This window comes from Falco cherrug, chromosome 1, assembly GCF_023634085.1.
Source record: "Falco cherrug isolate bFalChe1 chromosome 1, bFalChe1.pri, whole genome shotgun sequence".
Taxonomy (NCBI): domain Eukaryota; kingdom Metazoa; phylum Chordata; class Aves; order Falconiformes; family Falconidae; genus Falco; species Falco cherrug.
This window is the reverse complement of record NC_073697.1, coordinates 76,394,066-76,419,649: the sequence shown is the minus strand read 5'-3', so window position 1 is coordinate 76,419,649 and position 25,584 is coordinate 76,394,066. Positions and strand designations below refer to the sequence as shown.

Below are 25,584 nucleotides of genomic sequence, written 5' to 3'. Positions count from 1 at the left end.
GGGTTGGATTTTGTTTTTTTTTAAGAGAGGATCCAGTTGAAAAAAACAGTTGAAAACACTCTTTTGAAATGCTTCTGTTTGTAGGAGTGTTAATGTTCTGTGTTGCTGCTAGCACCTCTGAGGTCTTTGCTTTAGGGAGCTTTGTTATCCTATTTTGTTTTCTGTAGTTCTGATTGCAGCTAAGACTTTGTACTCATGGAGTGCTGCTTTCTTGTACAGGTCTCAATGATTAGAGATATTCGTGAGCGAGAAATCCGCATCTATACTGATGCAGGCAGAATTTGTCGACCTCTTTTAATTGTGGAAAAACAGAAGTTGCTGTTGAAGAAGAGGCACATTGACCAGCTGAAGGAACGAGAGTATAACAATTACAGGTGAGATATGCTCCTGAAGTTCACTGCGAGTCTCATTTTCCATTTTGGAAGCTGCAAGTTCCCTCAGCTTGGAGAGAGAAATGTTTAAAGCTTTGTGCAGCACAAAGATGCTTTCTCTGCCTAATTAATTTTTATTAGTTTAATTAATTTTTTTATCACACTGAGGCAGTGCCAGTAATAATAAGCTAGGGAAGGCCTTGTTCTTGTTGCTGCTGAAGAGAATAATTTTATGTTAGCTGAGTATTTCAGACACTGGTTATTCAGTTGGCAGGATCTCGTGGCCAGCGGTGTAGTAGAGTACATCGATACGCTGGAAGAAGAGACTGTGATGCTGGCAATGACTCCCGATGACTTGCAAGAGAAAGGTGTGGCATATTGTTCAACATACACACACTGTGAGATTCACCCATCTATGATCCTGGGAGTATGTGCATCTATTATCCCGTTCCCTGATCACAACCAGGTCAGTGCATCACTTCTGACATCCTGCTTTTAAAGTTGATAGAAAACCCACAGATGTATATGTAAAGAGCTTTACATACATATATACTGATCTTCCCTTGTCTGTCTAGTCTCCCAGGAACACATACCAGTCTGCTATGGGTAAACAGGCTATGGGAGTTTACATTACAAACTTTCATGTTCGTATGGATACACTGGCACACGTGTTGTATTATCCTCAGAAGCCCCTTGTAACTACACGCTCCATGGAGTATTTGCGATTTAGAGAGTTACCAGCAGGTATGTTGTTAGTTAATGTTTAATTAATAATTAAATTAATAATTAAAAATAAAAATTTAAATATTAAAAAGTTATTAAATAAAAATACTACGGTTTAGTTTAAACTATGTTACAGATGTTGTGTGTAGAATACCTGAATATTTAGCAAATGCGTGTAATTTAAAAATTAATTGTAAGTTAAAAGTTAACTTGTAGCTGGGCACCTAGACTGCAAAAAATAACGTTGCTCGTGTTGCAGCTGTAATCACTTCATCCATATAAGTCTGCTAAAATCTTAACTGGAAAAAAATGCATTTGCTGTATCTGTATTTGCTAGTTCTTCACAAGGGGTCACTCTTGACTCTTTTCTACCCAAAGTTGCACTTGGTGATACTACATGGGTTTTGTGTGTGGGATGTGGAGATTTTATTTTAGAAAGCACAGAACAGCTTCACTGTAGAGAATACAGCTTACAGAGTTACAAGTAATGCCTGTTTGGTATGTGTGCATCCTGTCAAAGTATTTGTTCTGTGTATTATAGGTATCAACTCGATTGTAGCCATTGCGTCATACACGGGCTATAACCAGGAGGACTCTGTCATCATGAACCGTTCTGCTGTTGACAGAGGCTTCTTCAGGTAAGACTTTGTAATATTTTTTAACTGCTTGGAAGAGAAGGGGGGGAAAAAAAAAGGTATACTGAATTGTCCAGAGGCTCAAGAAAAGTTTATCTTATACTGGAAGACACTATTTTCCAGATCTTTCTAACCTGAGAAGCACTTTAGTATTTTTTTCTTTCTTTTTTTTTTTTTTTTTTTTTTTTTAATGGGGGTGGAGAGAGCAGCACAGTGAAAATGGTGAAATGTGCATCTTAGCAAAACACAGTGAGGAACGGTTCATCCTTTGTGTAACCTGACTTCCCACTTTGTCTTCCCAACTCTTTCATTTGGATCTTTACTACGTTTACTGTTCTTTGTACGATAGTTAAATGAAAAAATATTTGGACTCCTTGCTGTTATATTTTCATATAACTCTTGCCAGTTATGAAAACAGTTATGAACTCCTTAATGGCAATATTGCAGCTTTGTAATACAGTCTTGTCCTCAGTAGCGTGACAGTTGCACCAGTAAAGATTGGCAGGTTCCTCTCCTTAGTAGACCCTGCTGTTGGGACAACTGATGTGACTTTGTGCATTATAATTTTTAGATGGCTGTGCTTAGCTGTATAGCTGGTCAATGGGTTTCTAGTTTTGCTCATTTTCTTCTTTTGTCCAAGTTGAGCCCCAGAAGTGTGTGCTTGGTATCTTGGATCTACTGCCTTCCAACGTAGAATAAGTATGAGACTATTAGACTTTTACGGCTCACATGAATCTTTTCTAGAACCTCCTGTGTGCAGTAGAACAATTAAATGTGGATAATACTTATCTGAAAGGCTGTGGCTTTGGTGTGCTGGCAACTGATGCAGCAAACAAAAACCCTTAAAGCCCCAGAAAAAAGCCTGTTTAAATTGAAAGTTTTCCACTACAGCTCGGTTGTACTGAGTGTGGTACTGCAAGGTAGCAGCAGAAGCCTAAAAATGCTTGCAAAATGGCAGGTATAAGGAGAAAAGTAATACGAAAATGGTATGGTGAAAATATGAATAATCTTTAGGAATAAATACTTCTGAGATGTCCAAAAGTCTCTGCCATTCATCAAAAATTAGCGTGCTATCTATAGGTACTTTGGCAGTATATGAAAAGTGACCAGCAAAATGCCATCTGAAGCTTTTTTGTTTGGTGAGGTGTTTTTTGGTTTTGTGTCCATCCCCACCTTCCCCTGTGTCGTCCTCCCCCGTGATGGTCAGATTAACAAGACTTTAGAGGAAAGGCGGTGTGGCATATGAACATTATTTGTTTTGGTTGTCATTAGTAACAGTAGCCATAATAGTGGTAAAAGGATGATTCCAGTGAAATTGAGATGCACAGATGAGGAAAAAATGATGCTGGTTTCACTGGAGAAGGCTTTGTAACTTTGTTTCAGATCTGTGTTCTACCGCTCGTATAAAGAGCAAGAATCTAAAAAAGGATATGACCAAGAGGAAGTCTTCGAAAAGCCTACACGTGAAACTTGTCAAGGTAATACACAGGAGAGTATGAAGGCTGAGGTTTTAAATGAAATTTTTGTGGGTGAGATTGTTACTGCTGTCAAACTGATTCAGTCTTTATTTTGGGACCTACAAAATAGCAGAAATGTCTGTATTAATAGCATAATACATCAGTGTGAGATATTTGCATAAAATTGTCTTTAGACATTTTAGCAGTCATCTAAAGTTGCAAGCAGATTTGTTGAATTTCTACAGAACATCAAAGTCAGTATGTTGAAAAATTTGGGAGTCTAACTTCTTTTTGTCTCTTTTCCCCAAGGTATGAGACATGCAATCTATGACAAACTTGATGATGATGGTTTGATAGCACCTGGGGTACGTGTGTCTGGGGATGATGTGATCATTGGCAAAACAGTAACGCTGCCAGAAAACGAAGACGAACTGGAAAGCACTAACAGACGTTTCACAAAGAGAGACTGTAGCACTTTTCTGCGAACTAGTGAAACTGGCATTGTAGATCAGGTCATGGTAACCCTTAACCAGGAAGGATACAAGTTCTGCAAGATTAGGGTGAGCACTGATGTGTGTGCTTTCTACTTTTAATTATTTTTATTCTGTATTTAAATTACCAATTGAATATTTTCCTATGGCTTACAGGTACGCTCTGTGAGAATCCCACAAATTGGAGATAAATTTGCCAGCAGACATGGTCAGAAAGGAACTTGTGGTATCCAGTACAGGCAAGAGGTAATTATTTTTATTTTTTTTTTCTCTTTCCTTCTTAACATTTTATCTCTGATCTTCTTAGCATTGGAACTGCCTTCAGTGAGTTGTCTGTGGAATATGTACTTGGGCACATTGACTTAAATTTAGCTAAAGTATTTTTTAGAAGGGGACACAGCTGCTTCTTACATGGTACTTCAGTGCCTTTGAAATGCTTTAAAAGATCTAATCTGAATCCATGCAACTGCTTATCTTAAAGCTGATATTCTGGGAAGTACTGACTCTGTTTCCCTGTTCTAGGATATGCCTTTCACCTGTGAAGGCATCACACCTGATATAATTATCAACCCCCATGCCATCCCTTCCCGTATGACCATTGGTCACTTGATTGAGTGTCTTCAGGGGAAGGTAAGAGGAATCTTTTACACTGCATGTCTAAGCAATGTGATTTTTTTTTTATTTTATTTTTATTTTTGGTAAAGATACTACTCCTTAGTAGGTGTTGATCCACTAAAAAATAAGGATTGTTCTCCAGTTACTTGATAGCAAAAGCAGGTTTGTTGGGGAAGACCAACAGTCCTGTAAATTTTGTCCAGCATGTCAGACTTAAAGTGTGCAGTCTGATCTGCTGCTTTTATTTCAAATATTTCCTGTGACCTAGAAAAAGGGGTAGCAATATTGATGATACTGTGCATTTTAAAGAATCTCACTATAAATTGTATAGCTGATAAACAACCAAGAGAGGGTACTGTCACAGGCATGGAAGCTCAAGTTCTGGCATTAAGAGTTAAAACTGAAGCAGCTTAGTGTTGTCTAACCAGTCCTTCAGAAATCTGACAAGCTTTTGCAAATACCTTCTCTGTAGGTGTCTGCAAACAAGGGAGAAATTGGTGATGCTACACCTTTTAATGATGCTGTGAACGTGCAGAAGATTTCCAATCTTTTATCAGATTATGGCTATCATCTAAGAGGAAATGAGGTATAATCAAAATATCAATTCACTGTAACTTTTTTAATATACATTTGATGGATAGTAAGGCTTATGATTCAGTGATTGCATTGACTGTTTCAGGTCCTCTACAATGGCTTCACTGGTCGCAAAATCACATCACAGATCTTCATCGGTCCTACATATTATCAGCGGTTGAAGCACATGGTAGATGACAAAATCCATTCTCGTGCAAGAGGGCCAATCCAGATACTTAACAGACAGCCCATGGAAGGTAGATCTCGGTAAGGATGTTTATTAGTTTCTATACAGTGTTTTCTTTTTCACTGATGTTTTTAGCCCTAAAAATTAGTTGCCTCAGCTTTGCAGCTAGAACTTCATTAGCTCACCCCAGTTAGCTACCCATTTTTGTGTGTTTGGCTTAAGATGATGTACTGGGTGCAGGTGTCAAGGTTTTGGTAGCAGGAGGTACTGCTGGGATGGCCTCTCTGAGAAAGGACCAGGGACCCTGTGCTGGACGCAGCCAATTACAGCTGGCTCCAACAGATCCACCACTGGCCAAAGCTGAGCCCATCAGCGATGCCGGTGGTGCCTCTGTGGTAACATACTTAAGAAAGGGTAAAAACCAGTGTGCAGCAGCTGTGAGAGAAGAGTGAGAAAATGTGAGGGCAACAGCCCTGCAGATACCCAGCTCAGTGAAGGAGGGGGAGCAGGCGTTCCAGGCACTAGAGCAGAGCTTTCCCCTGCAGCCCATGGTGAAGCAGGTTGGTCCCCCTGCAAGTTCATGGGGGACCATGCCAGACCACCTCCAGCCTGTGGAAAGCCAATGCTGGAGCAGGCTCCTGGCAAGAGCTGTGATCTGGGGGGGGGACCTATGCTGCAGCAATCTGTTCCTGAAAGATTATACCCCGTGGGAAGGGCTGAGGCTGGAGCAGTTTGTGAAGGACTATCCCATGGGAAGGACCCCATGCTGGAGCAGAGAAAAAGTCTGAGGAGGAATGTGTGGCAGAAAGGAGCTGTTACGGACTGAATGCAGCTGCCGTTCCCCCTGTGACCACAGGGAGGGGAGGAAGGAGTTGGGAGTGAAGGAGCAAAGTTGAGTCTGGGAAGAAGGTACAGGAGATGTTTTTAGTTTTGTCCTTGTTTCTCACCATCCTACTCCATTTTTAATGGGCAATAAATTAAACTAACTTTCTCCATGCTGAGTCTGTTTTAGCTGTGATGGTAATGGGTAAGTGATCTCCCTGTTTTTATGTTGACCCACGAGCTTTTCCATCTTACTTTTTCCCCGTCCTGTCAACATGGGGGAGAGTGCTGCTTGGTAGGCACCCGGCAGCTAGCCAGGGTTAAATCCACCACAGATAAGCAGAGAATGATTTAATTGTTTACCTCATTTTGCTCTACAGTTGTGCTGTGCTGTTCGCTGTCTGACATCTGCTTTAGAAATGCTCAGCAGCAGTTACAAATTACCGTGTTCGCATTCTCCCTACCAGTTTTATTCTGAGTTGTTACAGGAAAATTAATGCAGAGCTTTACTCCTGCCTTGTAATACTGCTGTTGTGTTTCTGATAAGTTACTTGTTCCACCACTAAGAACTGACGTATTTTGCCAATGAACTCAAAAGTTGAGGCTTTTTTTTCCTCTTTTTTTTTCAGTGATGGTGGCCTTCGTTTTGGAGAAATGGAACGAGATTGCCAGATTGCCCATGGAGCAGCCCAGTTCTTGAGAGAAAGATTGTTTGAAGCTTCAGACCCATACCAAGTCCATGTCTGTAACCTCTGTGGGATCATGGCGATTGCAAACACAAGGACTCATACCTATGAGTGCCGGGGATGTCGTAATAAGACTCAGGTACGTGTGGTCTTTTTAAGCCAGAATCATGGGAATTCAGAGCCATTGCCCTTGTGACTGCCCCCATTAAGATATTTATGCTTGCAGAGCTGGGTCCCCATGGGAGGTCTTTTGTGTTGCACTTTTTTTTTTTTTTTTTTTTAAAAAAAAGTGCTCTGTAGTGTGTACAGAACTTGGTTACAGAACTATGTCAGGGGAGAGTGGCATCAGAGATAAAAATAGTTGCCTTAAACAGGCTTGTCCTGCTAGGGACTTTAGCGACTCTTAACAGTGGCATTGGGGTTACTGAAGAGATGTGTGCTGGAAATCTTAACTGCATCTACTGCACATCGGGCACACTTTGTTATGCGCATGTTCCCTTGTTCAATGGCTCTTGTTTAAGATCAGCTCCCTTGGCTGCAGGTTTTTCATTAGAAATGTGTTCTGGCTAGCTGCTCTGTAGCTTCTACAGACAGTCTCTAGCTTTCCTCTTGCTTTGTTGCTGTCTGTGAGTAACTCCTGTTAAGTGTTTTCATGGGTAATTTCAGATTCACTTTTGAGCCAAAAACTTGCCAAGTGATTTGTGTAGAGGGTGGTGGAAGTTGATGATTTTGGGGTGCTTATCACAAGCCTTTTGAAATCTCTTTTCAGATATCTTTGGTTCGAATGCCCTATGCCTGCAAGCTCCTCTTCCAAGAACTGATGTCTATGAGTATTGCACCTCGTATGATGAGCGTTTAGCCTTTAAAAGGGCTCTCTGCTCTCATCTTTTTGTTTTTTTTAAAGTGCTCAGGTTTTGTTTCATTTTGTGTAGGTTGCGTTTCAAATAGTTTTACTCATCTGCTGTGTGCTGTTCAAGAGTACGTTTATTTCCTGTAAATAGAATTAAAATTTGTAATCAGACTTGTGAATTTCTTTATTTGTGTATCTGTGAAAGAAGTATGCAAGCAAATTGGTAATCAAAGAATAAGGAACTTAAGAGGGAATGATTAGTGAGCCAGAAAAAGCCAGAGGTTGCAGCTTTCCAAAATACTAATCTGAAACTGTGTGTAAGTGAAAGTCCTCACATCACACCACATCACAGCTCTGCACCATCATCTGTGGAAAAACAAAAACATGTTATGCTCTGTACTGTTCCAAGGGGCAATATCACAACTTGGGCAGTAGCACAGTGCACAGGTTTTCTGATGTCTTAGCTGACAATGTGGTCCTGACCCCGTCTTTCCTTCCTTCCTTCCCTACCGCAGGACTACAGCAGCAGGGGGATGGTAACAGATGGCATTTTTCTGGGCTGAGATCACCTGGACATGGGACACAGACTCCCTAATCCCTGTAGTGTGTAGCTGTGATGTCTTGACAGTTTGTTCAATTAATGTTATCACTTTCCTTTAAGGCATTGTGGACTGCCAGTTTATTGTTTAGCTACAGCATGCTTACTTGAGAGCTCTCCTACAGCTGAAAAGAAACAGCTGTAACATGCGGTGTGCATACAAGGAATAAACCACGAGGCAATACGCTGTGAGACTGCAGTACTGCGTAGAGCTGCTGCGAGAAGGTGAACAAACACCTTCTATTCTGGGGTGTAGGTAACGCTGCTCATATGAGGCACAACTCAGTAAAACTCCATTTCATTCACATCCATAAATAAGATGTTTGAAAAGGGATTAAGAGACTAGCTAAAAACCTTTAGCAAAGTTCCTACACGTAAGGGATACTGGGATTAATCTACTTTTATTTCAATGCCAGGTGCCATTAATATTCTCCTAAAGGAAGTTGTGCAGCTACTCAGGGATATAAGGATACAGAAAATCAAGACTATATAGTTTGGATAAAGTTACTGGGATTAAAGCTAAGGATTATATCCTGAAAGTGAATTTGGACAACACAGTATTCTCTAGCTGGATGCTTTCTTTCCAGTGCCTCTGCCTCTAGCATGGTCACAGTCACTGTTCCAGCTCTCTGCATTTATTCTGAAGCACACATGGCTGTGGCACTAAGCCATCCTCTTTGCAGCTGGAATCAGGGTGGGTGGTTTGCCATCAGCTTTGCACACAGCCTGGTACAGAGGACCTGGGTTTGAAAACTGGCTGCAGGGTAAAGGCTTCAGGTCTTGCCTGGAGGCCTGCTGTGGTGTATCTATACCCTCCCCGGTTTGACACCGCAGCATGGAGAGAGAATGGCAGGGACTGGGATGTTTCTAGGATGAGGAAGAATAAGAAAGTGCAGGGATGTGGCAGGAATTTTAAGTGCTTGAAGTTCCCCCTCTGTCTTGGGGCTGGTTGTGTCACCAGCGCTCCCAGGAAAGATGGGCAGGTTTGGAAGTGTCCAGAAAGCACTAAAAAGATAAATTTAGGTCTGGAAAAACACTGAAAGTCATTTTGTAAGAACCCCAAAAGGTGTTTTTAATTTGGTATCTTTATCTCCAGTACTTTACAGCAGTTGGGGGGTTATTTAACGATCCCTTGAGAACTGTAGCAGCTGAGATTTACTGGAAATGTTTTGTCAAACCCTGTAAAAACTGCATGTTAGACTGGTATTTCTAGTGTGCCTTCCCCCCCCCCTGCAAAAGGCATTAAAGGGAGGTGGTCCTTCAGTATGAAATAACTGAGCAAATTGTTAGGGGACAGAGCTGCTGAGTGTTCAGCCACGCTACCTACCTTTGGCCAGGGCTATTTCATGCAGAGCTTCCACAACATGGATTTTTGCAGAAGCTGTTGCCTCTCCTTTGGCATTTGATGCATGACACTCATATTCTCCAGCATCCTCTTTGCTCAGAGGAGATATCTAGGGAAGAAACACACACCCCCCATCGCGCAGTAAGTATCCTGTGCATAGGTAAAGCTGATTCTGTTTTAAGATATCTTCTGTAACCTGTCAATTGCTGGAGACATAACGAGATGACCAGAGTGCATGAAGTAGCAGGTTAACCCTTAGGAACCCCGTGGTATTTCTTCTGCTTGTCCTCAACAGTCTGGTGTGGATTGCAGTGGCTCTCTCCAGCGGGGTTTGGGACAAGCACCCACTCCCGTGGATCGGCCCAGCTTTCTTTGCTGCTGGGCCAGGCTCCATGTGGTGTAACACTCCCTCCTTGTCTTCTGTTGCCTCCCTAGTTTGGAGATGTCAGAGCACTGCGTGCTTGGTAAGGGCAGGGAGAGAGGAAGAAAAGGCCTTCCTACAATACGCTCAATCCAGTCGGTCAGTTCAGCAAAAGCACTGGCTCAGACCCTTCCTTCTCTCCCCTTGTTTCTACCTCTGCTCTTGCAAACACACCCTAAGCTGTGCTCCCCTGCTGCCAGCTTCTCTGCCGCTGGGAACCATCTTGCAATTCCCTTACTGGGATGCACAGCAGCTCCCTCTGATGTGTGGCAATCACCGGTTAGCCTGCAGGTACGATTGTAGCTCCGGGGTCTGTTGAGTGAGAGCTGATGGCTTCTGTGCTGTGCTAGTCTGAGGCAGGTGATGTGCTTTGCTGAGGAAAGGCCAGTTGTGCCAGATCTACAAGGGCTCCTCAGCTGTGGGTGGCTCTTAGGGATGCCTTGCATCTGTACTGATTCCTTCCTAGACAGGGCAAGTGTCTTTCCCACAAATGGCAGCAGGAAAGTAATGACATACAGAAAGGAGATTTTTTTTATTTAAGGCTAGCCTTCCCTGATCACAGAACGCCTGCTTCTGCATGCTAGATGGAGGTGAAAAACTGCAATGGATAAGGCTAGAGCCAGCAGTCTTCACGCCTTACCCTTCATGCCTAATTCACACCGGTTGTTTTCCTCTAAATGCCCTGTCCATTGCCATGTGTCTTCTGTACAGTTCTTTGTTCATGACCTGTTTGCAAACTGTCCTACTGTTTGTGCAGCTCTATGCATACAGCAAGTACTTACGAGCACCCAGCCAGTCACTTCATGTTTCTCAGGGCCACCTCGGGTCTGGATAGCCAAGTTTTCCCGGTCCCCAGGCAGAAGCTCCATCCTCTGGACACCATACTGTCCCCGAATTATCTAAAAAGAAGGGCAGGAAGGGGTAAGAATTTTGGGGCTAATTTACGCTAGAACTGGTGGGACCATACCTGCACACAGACAAGACCAATGCTAGTTTCACATCAATGTGTTTCGGGCAGTAGCAGTGTTTTTTCTAGTGCCAGCGTTTCTTCTTGGCCTCCGTGTGCTGCAGCCCCAGCACCCCAAGTGCCTCAGCATCTGCACTGAGGCTGCATTTCCCTGGCCTCGGACGGAACGGACAGAGCAGCACAGCCTTCTGGCGTGGATGGTGCGGGGCAGTGGGGCGTGCGAACGTGCCCTGCACTGACTGGGTCTGACAGAACTCGTGCTTGTTCCCAAGGCTGTGCTTAGCCGGGAAGCGGTGCCTGTGCTGAAGGAGGATTTGGCTGCCTGCAGCTGCTGGTAGCCATACCTCAATCCAGTGCAGCAGGCTGGAGGAGCTGCCTTCTGGCTCAGGACTGTGAGGACAGCAGGAGATGACTGATGTCCTTGTTTGGAGAGGCTCCCCTGCAACTTCCCTGATGATCAGGCTGTTTAGCGTGACAGTAGCAAAGAACTGAGTGTCTGCATGTCACTGCTGGAATGGGCTCTCCCTGCGTGACCAACAGGCCACAGCAGCCCTGTAGGTTTCTGCTGCAGCAAACCAGGCCACCCCTCCTGCTGGGCTCAGCGTCGATGGGACAGCAGCAGTGCAGTTACCCCAGTGCTGCATATCTGAGCCCAGAGCATGGATATCCAGCATGGGCTAAGCGGTATGCAGCCCTCGTTATCACCAGGTCGAGCATCTCTCGGCCATGAGGAAGAGGCACAAAAGGCAGAGAGTGCTGACAGTCAATGTAAATACAACATCTGCTTGTAAACAAGCAGAAAATCCTGCCTGAGTCAACGTGCCTACGTTGTGTGCTCACCCAACAGTCTGCCCTGGGACCCCTAGGAATAAAGTTTGCTGCCTCAGAGCACAGCAATCTTTGGGCCAATCTATTTTTTTTTTTTTCTTCTCTGTAGTATTCTTAAGCTAGTATTGTTTCAGCTTTATTGTAAGACCCCTCCCAAGTGTCCACAAACCTGTGGCATTTGAGGAGGCTACAGGTGCCATGCAGCGGCTCTCAGCCCCTCAGCAAGGGTCCCCCCTGCCCCAAGCCAGGTGTTACCAGCATGCTGCCGACATCGGTGTGCTGCTGGAGGTAACTGCCCCATGCCGTTCCTGTTCTGACATGGGTGAGCCGTGTCCAGCCACCTCGGAGTCACTGCCGCCCGCGGGGTGACAGCAGGTCAAGGGACATTCCCCGCGTGCTCTGAATACCAGGCGCTACCAAGAGAAACACAAGTCCTGCTCTGCCTCGGGATCAACAAGAGTTTAGGAAAAGCAAAGCCTGAAGACTAAGCAAAGCCAGATGTTTGGGGGCGGACAGATCTGCACAGATGAGAGAACTCATCGGATGTCGGTGTCTAAGGAGGGATCTGCTACGGCTCATTTTTATTTTATGCTCACCAGGCAGTTTCAGCTGCCTCAGGTTTGCTGTGCTCTAAGAGCTCCTAGTAGGGCCCTTACCTTGTTCCAGATGAGGACAGGGGTTGGGATGCCCATGACTTCACAGCTCAGGTAGATCTGTGCTCCTGTCACATTCCAGATGTCCTTAGGAGGGGTCACAATGGAGGGTCCTGCAAAAAGAGAGAAATTCTTTTAAGGACTGGGTGACTGCAAGCCTGTCTCCTTGCTAGCCTTTTAAGTGGGGCCAGTCAAGTCTGATGTGTTTTGAAGATGAGGTGGAGGGGTCCCTGCCTGGAGCAAAGCTTGCTGGACTGATCCCACATCACAGCACTTCCCAAAGCTACACGTGTGTCCGACCTTCAGCTGTTGAGGCTGATGGGCGCTTGCCCCAGATGGAAGCTCAGGTGCTGAGCAGTTCAGGTGCTCAGTCCACCTACTTGCAAGCCTGAGGTCAGAGGTAAGACAGTGTTTGTTATCTCAGGGGCTGAGCAGGACTTTACCGACGGCTGCCTCTGCTCACCGTGCAGCCAACCAAGTGCAAGGTGACACTCAGCTGGCATGGAAGAAAGGACCCCCACAGGAGACTGGGATCCCCAGCTTCGCAGCATCCTTCTTCCCAGCATTATTTTAACATGCAGCGAAGCCCGTGGCAGCTGGCTAGCAGAAATCAGTGTTACGCTGCTCCTGTTTCACCTGTGTGCAGTACCCAGCCGAAGGAGGCTGGCTGGAGGGTGGCGGAGCTCTCCCTGGGGGGGATCTGGGAAACGACCAGGTGAATGCAGGGCTCCGTTTTTCCCCACGGGTTTCCAATCCCTGGTTAAACAGGGAGTTGTTTCCAAAGCCAGATGGGAACAGAACTGTTTTGCAGATCTGTCTGGGGATGTTTACCCCTCGGGCTGGGAAATGTTGGAGACGTGACCCATATCCCAGGAAGGGAAGAATGGCCTTTTCTGTTCAGTCCCTCTTTAGTGGGGCTGTTTTGCAAAACGTGGCTATTAATTCCCCACAATAGGAAGTGCAGACCAAAGGAGCACATAGTGTTTATTTCCACTTATTGACAGCTTGAAGAACACAGCAGCTTTTCTCCTTCTGCTCTGAAGATGCAGGCAGTTACAGGAAACTGAAGCTCCCATTAGGCTCCACAAGGAGAAGGCATTTCCTATGTGAACATGTGCTCCAGAGCCAGCCTGACTGAAGCCCCTGGGTATGCTGGCTCATAGACCATGGCGCATTCCCAGCTCCATAAAAGAGGGGCAGATTTGGGTCCTGATGCTCTTTCTCGGGTCCTAAGCATGCACTGACCTCAGCCCTGCATGCACACCCGGCCCTGCAGCCCTCTCGCAGGCACTGGGGAGCAGGGTTCAGGTGCATCCCACTGCACCAACGTCTTCCAGCAGAAAGCTGGTATCTTTTTACCTCCTTGGGATCCAAGGGCAGATCCACACCAGTATCATCAGCCAGGGGATGCTGTGGTGGCTCCCCACTCCTGAGCAGCTGGTATAATCCCTGAGAAGTATTTGGTCTTCTGAGACTTTCCTGTCCAGGAATGAGTGTACACAGCCTGATGGTGGGAAGCTGCTAAAAGACCACAGGTGACTGCAATCCGAATTCTCCATTAGAGAGGTATCCCAGTCCTGGTTTTAATAGGAGGTAGCTGTGTAGAAGCAGGAAAATCTTATGTGTAGCCCTGGGCGATGGTTAAACCCACACCTAATGATCCGTATGGGCTGGTTTCCTGGCAGACATCACAACCCAGGTGCTCCTCATCTGCACTGAACTGAGTCTCTCAGCTGAAAAAAGAATTTAATCAGCATTTCATTACCTCTCTTGCCCTGTTGTTGGTTCTGCTGCTGCATGAATTGATTCCTGTGCACTGGCCAGAAGAGGGATGTGTCAGAGCCACAGCACCCTTTCCCATCTGGAAGGGTGCTGCAGTTATCCTTGCTCTGGATGGCCCAGAGCAGATCCGTGCCTCTGGATGGTGCCCAGCTCTGCACTCTCAGCAACACCCCGCTGGAGGCTGCTCCCCTGGGTACAACCATAGCACAGTACGGCGGGGTGACCCCTAGGGCTGGCACCCCCAGTGCACCCCTGCCCGAAACACCGCCCGGCACCTGTGAGCAGCAGGGCTGTGGCCAGCCCAGGCAGGGCACTGCCAGCCACGACAGGGCCACCTCAGGTCACACACTCTGCTCCCCTTCCCCAGGGCAGCCGTTTCCTGCACAGCCCTCCTGTTCTTTTTCTGGTGTCCCTTGAACAATAGGGACAACAGGGCACTCAGCAGCTCTGGGGTGGGACCTGGATGTCCCCAGGCTTCTTAGCTTACACCATGCTCTGCAAGGACCTTCAGCAGATGTGCCCTTGGCACAGCCTCCTGCTGCTGCTGCTGCCGCCTCCTGCTCCGAGCCATGCAGAACCTCCCACACGCAAGGTGCCTTTCCTAGGGCACAGCCTGGGGTCTGCCCCTGTGTGACACCGTCCTCTTTACCACCAGTTGCTGGGGCTCTCCATGAAGCAGTAGAAACACAGCTGCCCCCAAATGACCACCATCTCCCACCACAGACAAGGAAATATCCTGATTCTCAAGTTAAAGCCAGGTGGATGTTAAGGCACCATTATGCTTTTCTAGGATCTGGCTCAATTCCTTCCTGGCTGGGAACTGCTAGCATCCAGCACACCGCCAAATCCACTGCCGAGGTGTCGCCTTAGCTGCCGCTCAGTTTTCCCCTGCATCAAGGACCCAGACACCCTCTGCCCACGGATGTCCGCCTGCCCTGCCAGGAGCAGGTCACATCACGAGAAACTGCTGGCAGGGAAAAAGAGAGATTTTTCTACCCACCTCCTGGGTGAGGAGAAACCTCCCCTGGAAAGGGGACTGGCCTGCACAGCTCTGCAGCAAAGCTGCAGCTGGCTCAGCACAGCAAGAGCCCGGCTATTAGAGGCAGCCCAGAACGCCAGCGCAGGATGTACATCCTGATCGAACCGGGAACGGGAACATAAGACTCTGCCTTTGGCTGCAACATCAACTGGGAGCATCCACAGGCCTCGGCTTCTGTGCCTGGGCTGGGAGGGAATACACATCCCGAGAGATGCAAGTGTCATGGGAAGAGTCAGTGCGGTCTCTCGGGATAGTTGATTTACATCCAGCCAGCCAAAACCCTAGAGCTGAGCCTCTTCCTCCACTAAAAATAAATGAGAAAGGCCAAGAAGTCAGCAGATTTAAAACAAAATCACGACAGGCCACAGCAGCAGCTAGATTCCCACCACTGTGAGCCCACACCCAGATGCATGGCAGCCACCCTGCTTTACTGCCTGCATGGGTCCCGCTCACGTTCTCTCCCACAGTTCCCCCAAAGAAGCCAGAGACGGACACGGGACACGGCAACCTGCCACAATGGGGCAGGCAGGGGATGCTTGAGCCTTGCAAGGACTTCAGCGGATGCAAGGACATCCCTTCCTGCAAGTCACCCCTCTTGCTTTGGGGGTCCTTGTGAAGGCAGCAAGGCCACCATGCGCTCAGCTGGACTGGAAACAAGCCCACCTTGTACAGAGCAGATGACTTGATTCCTTCCAGCGAGGAGTCCCCTGGCCCCGCAGCCTGTATCTTAGAGACCTTGCTGCTCTACTTGCAGCACTGCCCGGGACGTTTTTCCGCCTGCTTCCTTCAGGCTGGGGACTTGTGGGTTGCACCTGCTGACAAAAATGGTCACCACCATCAACGTGGCAGAGTGGTCTCCACTCCCCACCAGGACCGAGCCCGGGGCACTGGGGATGATGTACAGGCTGCTTGCCCCGACTGCGGAGGAGCTCCCTGGCCAAGAGGACGTGTTGATGGAGATGAGCTGCTCTCTGCAGGCACTTCAGGCATTTCCTCCCTGCTCTGCCCCATTGTTCGTTAAGACAAACGGCCCTCCCTGGCCCTGGAAGGGGGTTATATACGGAGCCAGCGAGCTCATTCACCTCGGGACAGGAGCCTGAAAGCACAGGGACTGTTTTTCCTGCAGATGACAGGGAGCTGACAGCCTGTGTTATGTCAAACGCAGCATCCGGAGAGGAGTTCCCGTTGCTGCCCATGTAGTCGTTTTTCTGCTGCAGCAGCAAGCTGCAGAGCCTGTGACTTCCTCAGCGATGAGGCTATCATTTGGCATCTGCTCCTGACACCCCTGCCACGCCAGGCACCTCTTCCTCTGCTCAGCCACAGCTGGCAGAGATCTGGCTTCTCCCAGCCCCTCACCTGCCCCTGGACGGTCTATCACAGCTCAGGGTTCCTCGCTGACCTTCCTTTGATGTCCACATACACACAAATAAATCACACTCCAGCAAGCAGAGCAATAACTTTTCTGCTAAAAAGGGGCTACAGGTATGTCACTAAAGGCAAAAATAAGCTTGACATTAAGTACTGTGGTGTATGCCCTGGTGCTGAGGCGCACATGGGAAGTCCCAACCACAAACGTATGAAGCTGTGTCCCTCACGGTGAAGCTCGCGTGGGTGCCAGCTCGGTTCCCACCAGCCCTCCTGAGCACTCCGCAGCCATGCCACAGCCCCGGGTGAAACACAGACTGGGAACACTTCCCATCAGACGGCAAATCGAAGCAAAAGCTAGACATTGTTCACACCCACAAGCTCTGGCAAGTCTGAAAATAGACCCACTCCAGTCCCCTGAGTTGCTGGGAAAGTATTTTCCCTTCAAAATAACTTTATAAGGAGAAGGGGAAACCTTCCGTAAGCAGCATCTACTCATTCTAGCTGGCACGACCTCAGCCGCTCCGTCCCCAAGTCCCTCTGCAAGAGGCAGCAGCGGATGGGAAATGCATGTGGTTTTTCCCCCATTCCCAAAGCTGCCTGCTGCTTTTTTTCCTTCTTCACCTCTTTCTGAAGGCATTGCTCCTCCTCCTGTAACTTGGCCTTGAAGAGACTAAGGAGTTTCAGAAGGAAGTTCCAAGACATCTCGACCAAAGGTGATGCTGGATGGTAAGACCTGCTCAGACGGTCCCCCGCAGACTTCAGCAACCCAGTGACCCAGGGAAGGCTGCGAACATGAACACAGATCTTCCCCAAGCCCTGGAGGCTTGAGACCGAGTCAGCGTGAGGTAGGGCCCTGGGCCATCATCTATCTGCCATGGATCTCCTCCTGCTTCCCACTCCACCAGGCTCACCGTGGAGCAGACCAATACTGCTGGAAATCCCAGCTCTGCTGTTTCACCATGGTTCGGGAACGCTGCCTTCGGAGACCTTGTGCGTGACCTTTCTATGAATACTTACCAGTCCTCCACAGGGTTTATGCGTAGGTGGGACGGAGAATGGTATGGCCCTGCAAAGAACAACACCCCAAGCCCCTTCTCCCCTACCCAGCATGCCGGATGGGTCTGCGCTGCCCCCAGCACTGCATCCTCGTGCAGCATCCTCAACCTGCATCGCCGAGCGGGGGCAATGGGAAGGCCAACATGGCTGAGGCTGCTCTGAAGCTCAACTGCAAGCTTATAGCCACACTTGCCCCTGGAAGCAGCCAAATGGGGAAAGGGCAAGCCCTCTGAGCAGAGACAACACTGCCCTTCCCAGCGGGCTGCCACAGACTAACCTCTCTCTTGCCTCTTCCCCCTGTCCTATCCTGTTTGCCACCTTCCCTCCCGTTTGCTGAAGTATGCTGTCCCCAGGGTCCAACAGGCAGTAGCTTTCTGCAAACACGTTTGCTGCTTCCCAGCCACATCCGGATGCACCTCTGGATTTTTTTGTCCCAGACCTCCCAGACAAGCTCTATCAAGAAACTTCCCTCCTCCCGGCTGCCACCTCCCCTCTTCTCTTCGTGTGACCTCAACTGAGAAGAAAACTGTCATTATGGCACAAGGATGACCAGGAGCTAAAGCCTGGAAAAAATGTGAAAAGCTTATGGTAGGAGACATGGAAACAAGGCACGCCAGCATTTATGCAGGGAAAAGCAAGCAAGGCTTTCAAAAGTCCGACCTGATTAGACTTGTTAGGTGGTAATCTCCTGTTTAATATGAACCTCAATCAACCTCAGCCCAACAAAGGATTAAACACTTTTTTTTTTTTTTTTTTAAACACAGCATGCCTTTGCAGCAACAGAAAAAACAAACACAGGGAGGAATTTGCTGATCTGTAATCATTCCTTCCTAGTGATTTTGCCTATGCTGTGATGATTGAGCATGAAGACACAGGTGAAATATAGGATCCTCTCGGGCAGTGGAGGTATTTGCGTAGTGCTCAGCATACTGGTGCTCGCCAAGGCTCTGAGCTGCCAAGTAATATATTAAACAGCTTTGCTAATGAGATTTTAGCATAGCAACCATAAAAACTCAAGCTCCAATGAACCAAGAACTTTTCAAATAATTAAAAGCATTCTAAGGCAGATTTTATGGCCTACCCTACAACAGTGGAAAACCCCAAAGTTACAGATTAATTTAAAAAATATCAGCATAAAGCTTCAGCCCTAGAAAACTCTGTCTCGAAATCTCAATGCACTGTGTGCTGGGAAAGGAAGCACCATGCTGAAAAATGTCATATTCCCACACCATGCTCCACCTGCAAAGAGGCCGTGGTACAAAACAAAAGGTGTAACCTTACCACACACCTGCACAGCTCTGCTCTGCCACAGACTCTCTGGACGCAGCACAAAAATGCTGCCAAGATCTACCTGCAAATGCAATGCCTTCCTTTGTCGTGAGAGAAAGCAAGTGGCAGGCCACTGCTGCATGCCCCCCACTCCCAGCTGATGCAGAAACCCCAACCAGCTTCCCAGGAAAACTAGAGATTTCAGTTCATTTCCAACCACAGATGACTTCGCAAAAATGTCTCCAAATCTCTCTTTCACCAGCAAAGAAGGAAGCACTCATAAAATGGGGATATTACGTGCCTTAAAATCCAGGAGAGGAAAAATGGGAGGAAAGAACTAAAGCAATCAAAGTAATTTGTGAACTAAAAAGCACAAATTCAGAAGTTTCTTGAAATATGTGATTGGATATGAACTGTGCTCTCTGGTGTCTAAAACAGCTAGCTGTATCAGGAGGAGGTGAGCCAACGTCAGTAATAACAGCCGTCTGCCATCTCCCAGAAGGTTTTCCCCCAAACCCCTGTTTCTGCTCTACTCTGGCACTGGATTAAAAAAACCAACAAAAATCAAACACCAAACCACCCTCAAAACTAAAATATTTCTGGCAAAGCCTCAACAGCTGAATGTGCATGGAAGGAGCCAACAGATGTGATTTATGTTTCTTGTTTTAAAATTGATCTATGGGAACCCTTTGTTTGCAGTGCAGATGTAGCTTCGTAGGACACTGAGGCACCAGCAAAGCAAAACCACTGCTGGGGTCAAGTGGCAGGAATTTTGGGGGAGCGTACTTGCCCCTGGGGCCATCAGTCTCCATGGGAGCCTGGCAGCCATGATCCTACATCCATCAGCCCATCTTTAAGCCCTGCAGACAGCCCAGAGACCTTGCACCCACCTTCCCGAGCCCCAGAGCTGGCGGGTGGTACCTTAGCAAAAAACCCCTTCTAGGAGAGACGCTGTCTGGGCTTCTAGCAAGCCAAAACGATACCCCTCTGGGGGTTCAGCTCAGCTCGGTGACTGGGATCTTTCTGCTGGTGAAAGAGAGATTTAGGCAAGTTTAGCGCTGGTTACAGTCTGCTTTAAAAGAATCTCTCCTGGTCCTGCTGTTCATAAGCTATGCAGCCTGTGGGCTGGATCCTGTAAGGTGCTGAGCCCTCACCACCACAGGGCAAACCCCTGCACGTTCCCAATGCTGGGAAAAGACTTTAACGGAGCCACAGACATTCAAGCCACGTTCAGATCAACAGGAATAAAGCAGGCTGCTTGGTGAGCCGGCAAATCTACCTTCGCCCACAGAGACGCCAAGTTTCTTCCTCGGGGAGGTCCTTGTAGGTAGGTACCAAGGAGAAGCAGGTACCAGTTCCCTGGAGAGTGAAACGCTGCTCTCCGGTGTCTGCCGAGCACTGCTCTGGGGTACGCTGCACTGGGGCAAGCACAGGCACTTGGCTTCCACCAAAAGAGAAGTGAGCGTAACATATAGAAGCCTTGACTCAACGGCAAACAACCTGGAGACCCAAACCCTGCTGGAACAGGTATCAGGGACTTCAAACCATAATGAGGCAAGTTCAGCAATATTTCCAGCAGCCACGACATGTCCCTTGAAGCACGTTTTGGCTGGTAGCTAATGATAACAGATACTCAGGGGTATTTTCCTTTCTTGCGCTGGTTAGGCAACAAGTCTGTGCCTGGTATTTTTCAGCTCAGAGAGATCATCGTGCCGAAAACCCTGCTAGCTTTTCGATGGGGGTTGGTGCTTTGAAGCTGTTTTTCTGCCTGGCTTGAGCTGAGCCATGCAGCCCTAACTCTTCATGCCAGCTGGCTCTGCATGACAGTGGGCACCATGGTCCTCCCACCCCAGGTCCTAGCTGGCCGTAAACAGCCTCAGTGAGGGCACTGCAAAACTAATTTCAGCCTAAATCACCGAAGCCACCAACTCCATAAGAGGCTCTTCCAAACATCTGTGCCCAGGCAGGAGAGAGCGGTGGCAGAGGGCAGCTCCCCAGATGTCGCAGCAGCCTCCCCTCCTGCCAAGGAGGCCACTGGAGGTGGCACCCCTGACCGCTCATCCCTGCCTCACCAGCGGGCTTCTGCTTCGTGCCTGGGCCTGCCCTGCCTGCAAGAGCTGGCAGCAGACCTGAGCGGAGCTGTGCGTATCCACAAGCAGAGTGCAAAGGGCCAATCCATTCAGTGCGGGAAAGCAGCTGGAAAACTTCACAGCATCCACCTCCTGCATGGCCTCAGCACCAGGATTAGCTAAAAAGAGGCTGCTGGGGCGCAAGGGTAGAGACAGGATGCAGGCAGTGGCTCCCTGGCAGGGAGCAGGGCAAACCCTGAGCCAGCTGTGAGCGCAAGCGTGAGGGCACAGGACAAGCCCAGCCAGAAGGAAGCACCACAGCATCGCTTCTGACTCCCCCAGAACAAACACAGGCAGCTTGGCCACGCTCTGCTAACACAGCACCACCAGCAGCCAGACAGCCTCAAGGAGCTGGGAATCAAGTAGGGTGCCTTCTTCTAGCTGCTCCCAACAGTCCTGTCCATGTGCAACCCACTCCAGGAAGGACGGGCTGGATCCCTGCATCTGCCAAGCGCAGGCATAGCAAGGGTTATTTCCATCCTCCCAGTCTCTTCTCAACTGTGTCTTCCTTTGCCCTCCAGCAGGAAGTTTTGGCTGCAATGGAAATACCTTTTTCTGCATGGCTTCACTATTTTTGTACAAAGAACACAGGCATCAGACCCGAGATGTCTGGGAAACAAGCAGTGGAAAGAGAATCCCAAGGACAGGGTCAAGGCAAATAATGTAGGGCTGAGAACTGGCTCCTTTCTTTTGCTATTTAACAACAAAGAAACATCCAAGTTTTTCCCAGTCAATGGACAGCATCTCTTAGCAAGCAAAAGCTGCCGAGCATTGCACAGAAAACCTGCGATAGGCACCATCATGAATATGGAAAGCTCGACTAGACGTGCACTTGGTCAGCTCTGTCAAATATAGTTTTAATGAACTTTCATCCCCCTCGAAATACGGTGGAAAACCATGCGTCTCAAGGAGTATTTTGCATGTTAAGCCTTACGTAGCCGAGTGCTTTGTTTTCCAGCGGCTTCACTCATGCCTACATGGTGCTGCCTATGCAAGTCGGTAGGACCGCCCCTCCCAGCAGGTATACATCCTTCGGACCCTCTGAATACCTGGTACATACAGGACAGAGAGGGAGACAAGGTGAGAAAGAGGGTATGAAATGCAACCTCAGTTAACCAAGGAACAGGAGCCTGTCTTTCAACTGCTTGTGGGCGATCCCTGTCTCAAGCACGTACTTCAAGGCACAAGAAGAGAAGGTGGCTGCAGTTAAGTCTCATTCCCACCTTGCCTGGGAGGTGACATTTGGGCAAACAGCGGCAGGAATCATGAAAAGGATAACCTGGCAGCATTAGCCCCATTTGCACCTGTCCCTGCCCTGTCTCCTGTCCTGCCACCCTCAGCATGCTGTAATGCCAGGCTGCATGAAGAGGAGCATCTATCAATTAAACCATTCCCAGATGTGTTCCCTTCTTCCCCTGGATATCTCATCTCCAGCTGCCACCCTTCCTGCTGATGACAGCAAAGGCCAATGGCAGCCACAGCTCTGCATTTACTCTTCCCGAGGACCAGTTTTCAAACAGGATGTACACAAAGCCCTCCCTCTCCAGCTCTATTTGGGGGAAAAAAAACCCAACAGCAACAAAAGAGCAATCAAACACAGTTAGGAACCACTGCTGGAAGCATGTTTTTCTGAATCTCTTGTCAGACTTGAAAGGCTGCTCACTCTTGGACCCAAAGGATGCATCCTGATCATCCAGTGCCTGCATGCAGACACCTCGGAGCCCACTGGCCTTGAGCAGACAGCCCAGGTCCCCCATCCCCCAAGGATTTCCCTCTGTGCAAAAGCTGTCACACAAATGACTGATGCAGGCAGGATCCTGCCTGTTTGTGGCCTCCCTGTGCAGGATCCCACCCTAGGCAGTGCCTTAAGGAGATCATGTCCATTTGCAGCAGGGAAACGGCAAAAGCCAGAATTTCCACTTTTTGACCCCCACAGCATCTAGGTTCTTTTAGAAACCCAGAAAAGTGCTGCCTCCTGTCTGGAGAGATATTGAAAGAGGCTCTGCCCTGGGGGGCTGATGGGGTGGATGTCCTCTCCTACCATAGTTCCAAAATCCCTGTGGAGATTACAACTCCCCTCCTCTCCCCACCCAACAGTCCTAACTGCCAGGCTACAGAAATACTTCCAGATGTCTGCCCCGTGTGTGGGCTAAGCCCCTGCCTCAGCTGCGAACCACAGAGCTCTGCGTATCACCAGAAGGTCCACAGCACCAGGGAGGCTCACGCAGCCAAGGGAAGGCTCAGAAGAGTGAGTTGCAACACTGCTGAGCAGCAGTCCACGTCCCTCCTGCTCCCTTCCGCGAGCTGCTGGGTCAGAGCTCTGCCAGTAGCAGGAGCCAAAAGAAGAGCAGCTCCCCAGAGCGACAGAGGAGGGGACATCTGGCCAGTGGCTCAGCACCACATGCTTCAGCAAAGTTCTCAAACAACAGGTAACAGCCTGCAAAGGTGTCCTGCTGCACATCCCAAGGGATCTTCTCCAAGGAACGGATGCAGTTTGTGCATAGAGTGGCTGTCCCACACTGTGACCCTCTTCAGAGAAGCTGCTGCTGTGATGACCAGAGGATGGAGAAAGTCTTGTGGGAGCTGTTGTTTGAGGCTGGCAGGTCGGTGGCTTCCCACCATGCTCTCTAGCTGCTATGTTTGCATTGACCTCATCAAACTCTGTCTCTGTAGTCTGGGTCAAAGCCCCACCAGGCCCAGCCAGCAGCCAGGGTCCGAGGAGGAAAGTGCACTCAAGGCTTGGGGCAGTAGGTTGTAAGTACCAACACCTGTTTTGCCACAATTTTGCATGCATTTTTAGGACTGCTGCAACGGTCTCTTGAGTCTGCTGGCCAGGAAATGCTCCTCCAAATGCTAGACAGAGGCCGTTCCAGTCTCATCCCACATCAACCTGAGGGCTGGAGCTCCTGCCCTCCAAGAGTTAACGCTGTACCACAATGTTCCTGGCTAATATATAAGCCTGATGTTTTGCACAAGGTTTGTGAAAAGCCACACAGGACATTTAATGGGCAACATCAAAGTGCATAACCCAATCCTTACCTAGCCCTTCATGCTCTCCTGGGGAGTTTCTGAAACTTTTTTTGCAAGACATGCTTGGCCTCGGTTATGGGAAGAAAGAGGAGGAGGAGGTGGAGGCTGTGACCCTACACATACTGTGTTTATGAAAACACTCCTCCACCAAAACGGCATTGGCGCCAAGTACTGTCCTTGAGACGTTCCATAAATAGCTGCACGCTACGTCCCGGCAAAACCCACTCCCTGAAGCAGCCTGAATTTCTAGCAAAGGCTCTGTGGCAGAACAATTTCTTCTTTGAGCACCATCCCTAAGCTAAAGCTTGGGAAGAATCTAGCTCTTGGCTGGAAACGTTGCAAGCGCAAACCTCTCTGCGCAGCTTGCTGGAAAGTCACTGCTGTTTTCACTTCGCACCAAAGCAAGCCAGCAAATGTTGGCTCCGAATTTCTGGGGTGTTCATATCCATTTAGCAACTTCCTTTTCTCACTGTCTGCAACCTTCCTCTGCCCGACCCTGCCCTGGATCGCTCAACCCTTTTGTCCCATGTCGGAACATCCCAAATCGCGAGCTGCGGGCCAAGTACGGAAAGCAGGGCAGTGTGGTTCCAGCACTGCGGGAAGCCGCGAGCGGGCGGCCAAGCTGCTCCGCATTTCTGGGGCTGCTCCAAAGTCTCACTCCAAGTTGAGGCAGCACCGTCCGACCGGGGCTCTCGAGGCCCTTTACGGTGGTTTCGAAATCCACCCGACTTTGCAAACAAGCGCCCCGAGGGGACCCAACAGAACAAGGCGTACCGCCACCAGCTTTCCCACCGTGAATCCAGGGCAGCGCAGCCGGACATCCACCCGCCCTCCCCGACGGCAGCGCCCGCCACCCACCCCGGCCCCCCGGGCCGCTCCCTGCCGCGGGCGCCCGGCCGCGCTCCCGCCGCCGCCCCCGCTCCCGCTCCCGCTCCCGGCCCCGCTCCCGCCGCCGCCCCCGCTCCCGCTCCCGGCCCCGCTCCCGGCCCCGCTCCCGCTGCCGCCCCCGCCCCGCACCTTGCTCGCAGGCGCCCTTGCTGCGCTGGCTGATGGCGGGCTCGCCGCGGCTCTGGGCGCGCAGGCTGGCGGCGCGGAGCTGGCAACCGCTGCCGTAGGTGAGCCCGTCGCTGCCGCACACCGGGTACCGGCTCTTGCAGAGGCACACGCCGGGGGGACCGGCGGCGGCGGGGGGTCCCGGGGCCGGGCCGCCCTTGGCCTTGCGGCGCTGGCGGCTCTTCACACACTCGAGGCCGGGGGCGCAGCGTCCCCCCGCCGCGCCGCCGCCGCCGCACGCCTCGCCCTCGCCGCGGCCGCACTGCCAGCAGCAGCCGCAGGCGTCCCGCACCCGGCCCAGCGGGCAGCCCCGCGGCGGCAGCGCCGGGCACCGCGCCGGCTCGCAGGGCCCGCAGCCCCCCGCCGCCGGGGCGGGCACCGCCAGCAGCAGCGGCAGCAGCAGCAGCGCGGAGGGCGGCATGGCGGCACGGCGATCCGCCCCCGGCAGCCACTTAAGCCGCGGCGGGGGAAACCCCTCCCCGGCGGCGCCGGCCCCGGCCCGGCCCCGGTCACGGCTGCGGTCACGGCCCCCGAGGCGGCACCGGGGCGCCGCCGCCCTCGCGCGGTCTCGGCCCTCGGGGTGCCGTCCCGGCTGCCCCGCAGCTCTGGCATCACGTCGGTGCCCCCGTCCCTGCC

General features: G+C 49.7%; 2 protein-coding genes across 2 annotated transcripts in view; one reads left to right on the top strand and one right to left on the bottom strand.

The window, feature by feature from the left end:
- POLR2B (RNA polymerase II subunit B) overlaps positions 1-7,581 on the top strand; it is a 21,644-nt gene extending 14,063 nt beyond the window's left edge. The window contains exons 14-25 of the mRNA XM_055711585.1: positions 220-374; positions 639-837; positions 947-1,115; positions 1,636-1,732; positions 3,113-3,207; positions 3,496-3,746; positions 3,834-3,923; positions 4,200-4,307; positions 4,765-4,878; positions 4,972-5,132; positions 6,504-6,699; positions 7,330-7,581. Of these exons, the coding sequence (XP_055567560.1) occupies positions 220-374; positions 639-837; positions 947-1,115; positions 1,636-1,732; positions 3,113-3,207; positions 3,496-3,746; positions 3,834-3,923; positions 4,200-4,307; positions 4,765-4,878; positions 4,972-5,132; positions 6,504-6,699; positions 7,330-7,419 (1,725 nt within the window). The 3' untranslated portion in view covers positions 7,420-7,581. The remainder of the gene's footprint in view (positions 1-219; positions 375-638; positions 838-946; positions 1,116-1,635; positions 1,733-3,112; positions 3,208-3,495; positions 3,747-3,833; positions 3,924-4,199; positions 4,308-4,764; positions 4,879-4,971; positions 5,133-6,503; positions 6,700-7,329) is intronic.
- IGFBP7 (insulin like growth factor binding protein 7) lies at positions 7,527-25,584 on the bottom strand. Its single transcript, XM_055711811.1, has 5 exons — positions 24,913-25,584; positions 12,226-12,335; positions 10,557-10,673; positions 9,336-9,462; positions 7,527-7,776 (listed from the first exon to the last, which is right to left on the bottom strand). The coding sequence occupies exons 1-5, from the start codon at positions 25,367-25,369 to the stop codon at positions 7,757-7,759; spliced, it is 831 nt and encodes a 276-aa protein (XP_055567786.1). The 5' UTR covers positions 25,370-25,584; the 3' UTR covers positions 7,527-7,756.